Source organism: Antennarius striatus, chromosome 23 (assembly GCF_040054535.1).
Source record: "Antennarius striatus isolate MH-2024 chromosome 23, ASM4005453v1, whole genome shotgun sequence".
NCBI lineage: Eukaryota > Metazoa > Chordata > Actinopteri > Lophiiformes > Antennariidae > Antennarius > Antennarius striatus.
In genome coordinates, this window is record NC_090798.1 from 9,806,904 (window position 1) to 9,817,500 (window position 10,597).

General features: G+C 46.7%; 2 protein-coding genes and 1 long non-coding RNA gene across 6 annotated transcripts in view; 1 reads left to right on the plus strand and 2 right to left on the minus strand.

Moving 5' to 3' along the window:
• Nucleotides 1-372: 372 nt before the first annotated feature.
• On the plus strand, nt 373-1,366 carry LOC137590774 (uncharacterized). Its single transcript, XR_011034483.1, has 4 exons — nt 373-419; nt 603-742; nt 1,008-1,138; nt 1,232-1,366. It is a non-coding gene; the product is annotated as an uncharacterized lncRNA (long non-coding RNA).
• A 71-nt stretch (nt 1,367-1,437) lies between these two features.
• Nucleotides 1,438-9,061, minus strand: LOC137590769 (high affinity immunoglobulin gamma Fc receptor I-like). 3 transcript variants are annotated; one of them, XM_068308549.1, is made up of 10 exons: nt 8,962-9,061; nt 8,669-8,816; nt 8,554-8,592; nt 8,086-8,200; nt 7,855-8,009; nt 3,335-3,583; nt 2,958-3,254; nt 2,639-2,884; nt 2,431-2,553; nt 1,438-1,588 (listed from the first exon to the last, which is right to left on the minus strand). In XM_068308549.1, the coding sequence occupies exons 2-10, from the start codon at nt 8,691-8,693 to the stop codon at nt 1,467-1,469; spliced, it is 1,371 nt and encodes a 456-aa protein (XP_068164650.1). In that variant the 5' UTR covers nt 8,694-8,816; nt 8,962-9,061; the 3' UTR covers nt 1,438-1,466. The 3 variants fall into 3 exon arrangements, with proteins under 3 accessions (XP_068164650.1, XP_068164651.1, XP_068164649.1); XM_068308550.1 differs by having other exon boundaries at nt 3,009-3,254; nt 8,669-9,017; XM_068308548.1 differs by having other exon boundaries at nt 8,669-9,015.
• Nucleotides 9,062-9,334: 273 nt separating this feature from the next.
• Nucleotides 9,335-10,597, minus strand: part of LOC137590661 (sodium/hydrogen exchanger 9B2) — a 5,182-nt gene continuing 3,919 nt past the window's right edge. The window contains exons 11-13 of one of the 2 annotated variants that reach the window (XM_068308369.1): nt 10,374-10,510; nt 9,903-10,077; nt 9,335-9,540 (exon numbers count right to left, since the gene is read on the minus strand). In XM_068308369.1, the coding sequence (XP_068164470.1) occupies nt 9,455-9,540; nt 9,903-10,077; nt 10,374-10,510 (398 nt within the window). In that variant the 3' untranslated portion in view covers nt 9,335-9,454. Of the gene's footprint in view, nt 9,544-9,902; nt 10,078-10,373; nt 10,511-10,597 lie in introns of both variants that reach the window. The other variant, XM_068308368.1, reaches the window with a different exon arrangement.

The following is a 10,597-nucleotide window of genomic DNA, read 5'->3' on the forward strand; positions in this document are numbered from 1 at the left end:
TGGTGGTACGGAGGAGTTTAACAGGACTTCCTGATGACCACTTGATCCGGGTCGTGTTCTGGGTCTCATGGACGCTACCTCCTCCCTGGAGGACAGTGGTCCAGTCCTGCTGGACAAACTGATCAATTACATAACTCGCAGGCTCACCTGAAGCCCTTGACAACAGCGCCGGCGGCCCTACAGCCAACGCTAATGGTTTAATCCCTGTTAGTCTCTTGTCTCTTTGTTTCCCCGGCCGTCGCTCAAGGGTTATAATCCCATCCCAAGAATGATCGCCCAAATGACAAAAGTCCACCTGGCTCTCACTTCCTGGTAACCATGACAATCAGGCCGTTAAACCTGCTAATGATTAATGTGGACTTATGGTTTCTGAGACGCTGGATAAGCTGACGGCGGGTTGACCGACCACGGACCAGTCCGTAAGTATCTCTGGGAGCACTGGGTGGGGCCTCGGCAGCAGGGCGGGGTCAGCAGACAGTGGACCGGAACCGGTTCAGATGGACCCGGTCCAAAAAATGGGGTCCAGCAGGTCGAAAGAATGCATTCAGTTTCACTGTACAACGTCAGGGAAAGTAGTTCCCTGAATGTGATTGTCTCTACAGGTCAAAGAGCAATATGAACTCTTCATCAGCACCTTCATCAGCAGCAGCAGCACCTTCATCAACACCCACCTCAGAACCAGAACCTGGTCACCTCTCATCAACAGATGCTCATCAAAGTCTGAAGACAAAGTTACAAGAAGGTGAAAATCTGCCTGTCCAAAACAAACACATAAACAACAGCAACAGAGTAAAACAACAGTAACACAAACAACCATTTAGAGACGTAAAGACAAGATTCTGACAAACAACTATTTAGAGACATAAACAACATTAAGACAAAGAAATGTTTAGAGACATAAACAACATTAAGACAAACGTTTAGAGACGTAAACATGTGATGTCACGCGGTGATGAAGATGACACTCTGGTGTCGCAGTGACGATGAATCCTGTGTTTTCCGTGCAGCTCGCTTGTCGCTGTCCAGCCCTGAGCTTCTGTCAGAGCTGCGAGCCTCCAGGACACGCCCCCTGCGTCATGTGACCTCACACGGCGGTCTGACCACCGTCTTTTCTGGGCGAGGAAGAGGGGGCCCACAGGTCAGCAGGAACCCCACCTGATTGGACGGTGCTGTTATCTGGTGAGGATTTTCTGGCGGTCCATTCATGATGTGAAATGTTCTTCCTCACCAGGCCTTTGGCCACGCCCGTCCACAGACTCAGCCAATCAGAGGACTGCATACTAAATCTGCCTGAAGCTGCTGTCTCACCTCCTGCTCTGACTTCAGTGCTCTTTAAACTGTGGATTGAATAAAGGTTAAGATGGTGTCGTAAGCTACAGACTAATTCATACTTTGCATGCTAGCAGCCAGTGCACAGGAAACAATACACAGGAAACACAACTTTATTTAAAAAAACAAACAGGGGCTCAGAAATGATGCTCAGTGGAGACACCAGCAGCGACGTCCTCATACGGATGATCCCTGATGACATCATCATCATCGTCCTCACTGGGTGGAGGCATCATCATGTTAACAGATTCCTTCACTCCTGCAAAGACAATGATGTCGTCAACAACGTGGTGGGAAAATGTGATGACGAAACTGACTGAATGACTGACTGACTGACTAATTCATTGACTGATAGATTGAGAACATGCAGATAACCAAGAAATTATACAAATTTTAAGAATTGCTGATTAGCTTGTTAGCATTGAAGCTAGTTTTTGTGAAATCATCATCTCAACAATGAACAGAATGTGTTCAGGTGCTACTGACATTTTTAGCCCAAAGCGGTGGCACTGCTGACCGCAGATATTTGTTGTTTAATGATAATTTGCTAATACTAGCATACTATCGTACTAAAATGAAACAAGGTAATCAGGGATTGCAATATCCCCCGACACGCTTGAATTCAAAATTTTACCCTGTCCTACTTTCATAATGGTAGCAGCAATGAATTCTATATTGTACTAGTGAGTATTGGCTTTTCACCCAAGGTGAAGGTCATCATCACCTTTTATTTGCCTCTGGCTTCCTGAAAATGTTGCTTTTTGTTTTGTAATTGTATCTCATTAGGTTTCAGAGATGTGTACCTAAAACGGTATAAAAGTGAAAATTTGACCTTGATCTAGTTTTTCAAGGTCAAGGTTGTGATCTAATTTTCATCCCCTTTGCCACCTGAGTAATGTGCTTTTCCCTTCATCTTTCTATCTGCAACTGTTGTGAAGATATTTGGTGGACGGACGGACGAACACACAAACACTGACAATAACAATACATCACCAAAATGACTACTGTTAAATATACTTGAATTTTCTTTGCTCAGGGTATTGTTTTGCATGAAGCTGTGGTAGCTAGCGCTGCTAGCTTGCTGTTAGCAGATGAGGCTACCTGTGGACCTGTGCAGACATAGGGACACCATCAGGATGGTAGAGATGCAGTAGGGCGACACCACCACCAAGTGGCGGAGCACACTCAGCAACCCTGCAGAGGAGGGGTCGGGGCTGTGGGGGCCTAAGAATCAAAAACACCTGGTCAGGTGAAAGAGGGAGAGCAGAGGGCAGAGCTAAGAGGACGGATGCTGAGCTGGACCGCTAACCTCGGACGAAGAGCCAACTGGACGGAGAGTCGCCATGACCGCTGACGTGACAGCGGTAAACGCCCTCATCCCACCTGGACACAAGGTGGATGGTCATGTGATCCGTGGGCGACGCCAACAAGACGGAATCGTCTTTGTAGAAGACGGACGGCAGGCCTGAAGACGGGCGTTTGGTTCTGCAGCGCAGGGTGACTTTTTCGCCCACCATCACCGGTGCAACCGGACTCTGTAGGGTCACTGGTGTGTCTGAACACACACAAAGGTCAAAGGTCAAAGGTCACACATGTTCCATTAAAATGGATGGATGGATGTCAGGTACCGTAGACGGTGATGTTGATGACGTTGCCGCGTTGCATTGACGGACGCTCACACCAGTACATGCCACTGTCCGTCTTCTTGGCGGTTTGGAGGATGCACCCCGACGCGGTCGGCGCCCCCCACTCGGGTTCGCAGACCTGAACGCTCCATCTGTCGTGGGAGGTGGAGCCGTTGACGGCCCTGAAGACCCTCCAGCCCCGGTCACCGCTGCCATCGCCACAGTCCAGCGTCAGGTTGTCGTACTCGAACAGCTGAGACGAGACGGGCTGCAGGGTGAGCTGGACGGGAGCAGGGCCACCTGAGGACACGCCCTATTCATCAAACGATCGGCACGTAATAAACAACTTGATCAATAGACGTCAGACATTGATCTGTGACCTTCCAGCAGCAGCCAGGTGGGCGGAGACTCCCCTCCTCCAACGAGGCCGCACCTGTAGACGCCTTCTTGGGACCTGGAGAAGTTGTGGATGGTCATGTGACCTGAAGACGCCGTCCCAATGGGGGCGTCACCTCTAAAGAAAACAAACTTCAGGGTGGCGGAGGGCGGAGACATGGTTGTACAGTACAGGGTGACATCACCGCCCTCCTTCACAGGGTGGGTGGGGCCATGAAGGATCACCTGTCCACCTGAACACACAAAGATTGAAACAACTAAGTAAACGCTTCAGTCAGAAACTACATCTGTTCTAAGCTACAAGTGTATATAAACCACACCTGTACTAAACTACACCTGATACTAACCCACATAGTACCCGAAGCCAGAGTGGATCACCCCTTAACATCAGCAGGTCCGCCTCACTGGCTCACTCGCTTTGGGGATGCACCCAGGAAACGGCCCAGTTGTGGGCAGCGGACAGTCAAACAGCGGAATCGGTGCAGACGCCAGGCAGATTCGCAAAGCAAATTCACCCAGATAGCACCTGACACCGATTGTGATGAGCTGATCGATGATGAGGAAACGTCTTGCCGGGGGGCGTTGATTCTTGACGGTTGAATATTTGTTCGTCTGTTTCATTAAAGTTTAAAATTTATTTATTCATTCATTCATTCATGTTCCTCGCTGAAGACGCCTACACCAGTTCTGGGTCTGACTGGAATGCGCCGTCTGCTGGTGGGAGAACTCTGTGATGGAGGTCTCCCTCCAGAAGGAACGGTGTGAATTTCCACACGTCACGGTGGAAATTCTTGATAAACTTCTTATAAACTGCTTATAAACTTCTTGATCAATGCACTTATAAGGTTACGTGTGGATGGAGAGTAATACATGCATGGGTTCCGTGATTGGTCAACACAACATTACGGAGCCTGGATGACCCCATTATGTACGCAACTTTCTCCACCCACAGATGCTGGATGAGGACGCTGCTGAATAGCTAAATGCTGTAAGTAGACTACAGTCAAAATTTTTTTTAATATCTACTTTCATCTTACTGGCAAAATTATATTAATCATAGATGTTAAGCATAATAATGTGACGCTATTATTTTGGTACTTGTTGTTGTGAGTGGAAGTAGTTATGTTGTATGTGTATGTAAATGTGATGCGCTTGTTCGGTCTAGTGCGGCATATTTAGTGATGTCTGAATGGCGCCCCACGGGGCTTCGAACCGTTTGCAACAATTGTGCATAAAACTGTTTATTAGTCGGCACCCCATTCATTGAGAATATGGACGCCCTCTTTGGCAGAGTGACTGTACTGCAACCACACAATTGTCAATGTGCCCAGAAAACAGCACTTTGATGATTCATATTGCATATATTTTCTGAATAAAACCGAATATAATCTAGATCAATGTGTTAATCCTTGCTTGCTATATTGTAGTCATGTATTATAGGAAATTGTTTTATGATCGTTGGTTCTTGCTGGGTTCAGTAAAGCAATAAAAGATATAGATAACATGTTCATGCATGTATTTTTAATATAAATATACACAATATATAAATATACACATATGTGTCCAGGCGGCACAGTGGCGCATTGGTTAGCGCTGCCGCCTCACAACATGGCGGACCCAGGTTCGAGTCCCGCTCTGTGTGGAGTTCACATGCTCTCCCCGTGTCTGCGTGGGTTCTCCCTGGGTTCTCCGGTTTCCTCCCACCTCCAAAAGCATGCGCTTCCGGTTGATTGGCCGTTCCAAATTGCCCTTAGGAATGAGTGTGTGTGAATGGTCTTTGTGTGTGGCTCCGCGGTGCACTGGCGTTGTGCCCGGAGTGTCCCCCGCCTCACGCCCTATGCTGCCGAGATAGGCTCTGGCTCCCCGTGACCCGCTGCGGCAGATACAGCGGTGGTAATCTGAAGATGACTGACTGACTGATATATGTGTCCATGTAAGTTATTTACATAGGATGATTAGTGTCACAGGAAAAACACAAGGTCTGTGTTGAGAGATAAAAGTCGGGATTCCGAGACATCATCACAGCATCATGGATCGGTAACCCCTTATTATTTTCTACTGTGTGAGCAACAAAGCCTGAAAATATGTTTCTTAGAAATTAAAATCTACTTTGTTCGGCGGCACCAGCTCAAAATGTTCCCGGACTTGGGATCTCTTTCTGGTTGGATCCATTGTAAAGTAATTACGACGCAAACTGTCTGTCAGCAATTCGAACGCTAATGTGATCAATCCAGGGGATATTGACAGGATTGGCAGCACACTGTTTCATCCATTTGAACACATCTGGGACCGACCTTTCGGATCACCCATTGGTTTTCCATGTTTGAAGCAGGCTTATTTTTCCCCACGCAGGTGACATATGCGCAAGTCGGATATCGTAACGATAGATAAATGCCAATTGTTTCGTTGTTTCTGAAATGTTCAATTATGGCAAGTTAGGCTTGCTAAAGGTATAGAGCTGGCATCAACGTTAGCATCAACATTAGCTTAAGTGATTCTCAAATGTATTAAGGTATCACTTTAGCTAAAGTTAAGTTTAAAATTTTGGACAATGTTTTTGTCTGGGAGGTGGGGAGAACTGAACATTAGCTACATGCCTTGCTTAGCTGAGTTTAATCCAGTCCTGAAGGACCACATTAGAATAAATACAGTTCAGGTTTGTGGTAAGCCATCCTGTCAGAATGAGTAAGATAGAGTTGTAGGAGCCATCCATGACTTTTTGGACCAAGTTTGGACCTGATTGTGTTTGTATTGGCTTGTGGTGGGAAGAGTGGCGCTATGGGTGTGTTCTTCAGAAATTAATAACCAATGCCACTCACCTATGTTCACCGATTACTTGTAGTTATGGCCTGAGATGAGAACTGGGGTGAGAATTTCTGTCAACCGCAATGGACGTTTCAAATGCTTTGAATGCCATTGGACATACGGTATTGTGAATGTGTTATATGTATTATTGCCTGTTTTACGGGCACTCAAATATGACTAAGTGTCGATCGGAGTGCAGCGTGCGCGTCATGAGTTGTCTCGGATGTTAAGCCTGCATTGCAGCGGCTGTTTAGTCAGTTGGTCATTCGTCAGCCGCAACAAGACTAAATTAGAACTGCATAATATTAGTTATAACAATCACTGTTTATACATGTTTTCAGCATTTGCATTGAGTTAAAGTAACAAGTTAACAAGTATCTGACTATGTCTTTAAATTCACTGTTCAAACATGAAATTTGCTGAGTTTTGTCAACAATGCAAATACCTGACACCTAATGTCAGGCAGCAAAATGTCACTTTAAAAGCCAATGATTAGCCAATGATTGTACACATTTTTTAAAAACATTACAACTGGTGTCTATGGGAGTTCATGAAATTTTTTGTGAAAATTTACGTGATTTTAGATGTTGTGAAAAAGAGACACGGCCATGCCGGGACTGAAGAAAACATAATCAGATGTGCGATTTGGTGGTTCAACCTTGCAGCTGATAGGGGAGACTCCAGAGGCGTCCTGGTACTTCAAATGAGTGCATCTTCAGGTACCCAAGTTAAAGAAATGTTGTCATGTTTGGTTTTCATGTCTTCCTGTCAGGATTATTATCATTCATTATATTTTTTGGTAATTGATTGCTCAGAGAGACCTGGCAGTAAAATACTCCAGATAAAATTCATGGTTATGTTTCATTTTTCTATTTACAGTATGTTTTGACCTCTTTTCTGATGAGTCTCACTGATAATTAATAGCTTTCAGCCGTAGCAAAGCTATTATGCTGCTACACAGGACAATTTAACCAGAAACTCATAGTGTGGGTTGAAGGATATGGTCTAACATATTATCAGGTCTTGAATGTATTGAATGATTAATTCCTATTAATAAAGGGAGACTGGTTAGGGGAAGTATTCAAGCCTTTTCAGAACAACGTCGACGTGAGTTAGCTAGATTTTGAATATTTCTGTTGCTAGTTATGGCCAGATGAGCCATTTTGAATAAAAGATCTAGGCCAGTTGACCCGCTTCATGAACTGTTCCGGACCGGGGCGGCGCCAGATGAGCCGCTTCATGAACAGTTCTGGAATGGGTCCGCACCGGATCAGCCAAGTCATTAACGGTTCTGAACCGGATGGCTGAGCTGCTTGATGAAGGGATCCGGATTGGCTCCGCGCCCGATCTGGTTTGGGTACGCGGTCCTTGTCCGTTCTGGTTCCGTCCTGTTGTGCAAGTGGACTCTGTTCTGGGCCCAGTTCGCAGATCCGTTGCAGAGCCGGTAGCGGAACTGGGGCTGTTCCAGGGCGGAGTGAAAAGTCTTTCTGGGAAACTACACCTGTACTTTACTGCACATGCACTAATCAACACTTGTACTAAACGACACCTCTACTAAACTACAAGTGTATCTAAACTACACCTGTACTAAACTACAACCTGTACTTTAACTGCACCTGTACTAAACAACACCTGTACTTTAAGTACACCTGTACTTAACTACACCTGGTAGTGGTGACGCGTGTAGGATGTGCGTTACCTGTGATGGTGATGTTGATGGTGTTGCTGCTGTCTTGCTGTTGAGACTCACACCAGTATACGCCGTTGTCGGACTTCTTGATGGTCTTCACCTCACAGACGGACGACACCTGATGGCCCCAGTTGGAGCCACACTGAGACAGAACCGGGTCTACACTGGAAACACACACCTCAGGTTACCGGGTAGAACCTCCAGAATCCCACAAGGTCCAGTGGTCGTTGGAGGACCCACCTGTTGGTGGTGTACCTCCACACTGTCCAGCCACCAGAACCGAACTGCTCACAGCTGATGGAGACCGGCTCATACTCGAAGAACTGAGACCTGCTGGGAAAGACTGCCACCCAGGCTGAGGAGCAGAGTCAGTCAAACCTCTCTGAACCGGTTTGAACCTTTCAGAACCAGTCTGAACCGGTCCAAACTAGACTGAACCGGTTCAAACCGGTCTGAACTAGTCTCAACCAGTCTAAACCGGTCTGAACCGGTCTTAACTAGTCTTAATCGGTCCACATCGGTCTGGACCAGTCTGAACCAGTCTGAACCGGTCTATATCCCAACACCTTGATGTGGACCAATCAGACGCCTCTCTGTGTCTAATGTATAAAACACTTTCACAACAACAGGCAGGAAATAGGTTCCTGTCTCTGGACAGGAAACGGAGAATGCATCAAAGGCGCGATGCACAGCGGACCTTGAGCTCACCATGACAGCCGACCGCCATCTGGATGAGCCTCAGCAACACTGAAACAGAACCAGAACCAGTCTGATAAGAAACAGTCGGTCCAGCGAAAACACGTCCTGGTGAAGGTCGACTTACGGATGAAGAGCAGTATCTTCCTCATAGTGTCACGGCCGAAGCTTCACTGACGGTTAGGTGGAACGATCCTGTTGAATACCCCGCAGGTGGGGTCTAGTCACTGTGGGGGGCGGAGCCACCTTCAACCACCACTTCCTGTGACCATGTTCTAGAACCACAAACAGCTCCTTCAACATCACCTGAATCCAGCTATGAGCAGCAGCTATTAGTGTAGCTTAGCTAACAGCTATCCTATAGCTAGGCTTTGTCCAAGCTAGAAAATCCCTCCTGATTTGTTTCATGCTGGTCCAGACCTGTGCGTCAGGCGGTTCTGGTCGAGATCGGGTGGAGACTTCACTGTGGACCTGAATCACAGGCCAGGGAGACAAGGACCGGGGTGAACGACCCTCTTCCTGTTTGTCAGTCGCTGATGGAAGTTGTGGTCTGAGGTGTGAACCAGCTAACAGGAAGTAGCAACAGCGTGCTTGAAAACAAACCTTAAACAAACCTTTAAGAGCCCAGACTCCATCTGGTGCTCCAGAACCAGCCGACTCGGATCAAAACCAAAAGCTCCGCCTCCAACAACCTTCACATTTATGGATTAAACATCACACAGTCGTCATGGCAATGATTTTATTTTACATTTCATTTTGTTCACTGCTGATCGATTGTGTTTTCGTCCTTCCTGAGCTTCTGTAGAAAAGCATATGTATTGACATTTATTTCCTATTAATCAATACTATTCATTAATCAAAGTGATGAGAGAGCGGAATATTTAAGGTGGACTTAAACTGTCCAATCACAAGCTCACAGCCTGCTCTCAAGGGTCACATGTCCTTTTTCTGGACCAATCCCGTTGCAGGCTGGCACTGTGGTTCCACCTTCTCCATCATCTGCTGAGGTAAAATTAAAAATGTCATTGAAATGTCAAAATCCATCATCCATCATCATCCATTGTTTTCGTCTTTGTTTTCATGAAGCTAACTGGAAGCTAACCACCTGTGTAAACGCTGAGGTTATAAATGGGACAAAACTACTGAAGTGCTAAAGCACTGGCTCGATGCTAAACGCTAACTAAATGCTAACGAGCTAGCTTCTTTTCCAAAGCAACAAACGAAGGATTCTTTTCTTTTTCAAATGTTGGTTTAATGAAAATAAATTTCATATATCCTGCTTACTCATTTTGATTTGGGATTAGCTTAGCATTAAGGCTGGCACGTACAGAATCAGGTCTGTTGTGGGTGTTTCTGCTGACCTTTGACCTGTCGATCCAGGAGGCGTGGCCCTGCCAGTCCGATTCCCAGTGCTCCGACTGGAGCCGTGGTCAGGATTGCTAACACGGCTAACGTTAGCACGTCCAAACCATACTTCATGAAGACCTCGTTTCCTTCCTCCCTCGCCATGTCCAACGCCTTTGAGCCAATTGCAGCCTGGCACGCAATATACATACAAACAAACAGCATTGGTCAGGGGTCCACAGGGTCTGAGGTAGTCCAGGTTCTGATAGCAAACATTAGGGGGCTCAGGGGGTTCCCCGTGAGGTTGCCAGAGTTCTGCTGGTGGTTCTGGTGGTTCAGAATTAGTTTGAATGGACTCTTGGTCCTTTGTGAGGTTCTAGAGGGATCCTAGATATGTGACATCACAGACTCTTGTAGGAGTATTTCGGGTCCAGGGAGGGTTCTGGCTGTGAATGATTTGGTTCTGTTGGGTGGGGCTTGGTACTGACCTGTACAGTGGCCTTCGGAAGCCACGCCACCGAGATGAAGAGCTTCTCCTTCAGGTTGAATCCCCCAAAATGGACTAGTGAGAAGGTGACGAGGAGACGGATCACGAGACCGATACCAACACAGGCCAGACCCAGACCTGGAGACAAGACCAGAACACCACAATATCCACCTGGTTCTGTACGAGACCTGGTCCAGTCCGGTGTTGATCGGGTCAAGGTGGTTC

Bases quoted from the DNA above. Each gene is read 5' to 3' on its own strand.
- LOC137590769 (XM_068308549.1), bottom strand. From the start codon at position 8,693: ATGAGGAAGATACTGCTCTTCATCC. The intron at 8,593-8,668 runs GTAAGTCGACCT...GTTCTGTTTCAG, and splicing joins GAAGATACTGCTCTTCATCC to TGTTGCTGAGGCTCATCCAG. The intron at 3,255-3,334 runs GTCACAGATCAA...GCGTGTCCTCAG, and splicing joins CACCTGGCTGCTGCTGGAAG to GTGGCCCTGCTCCCGTCCAG.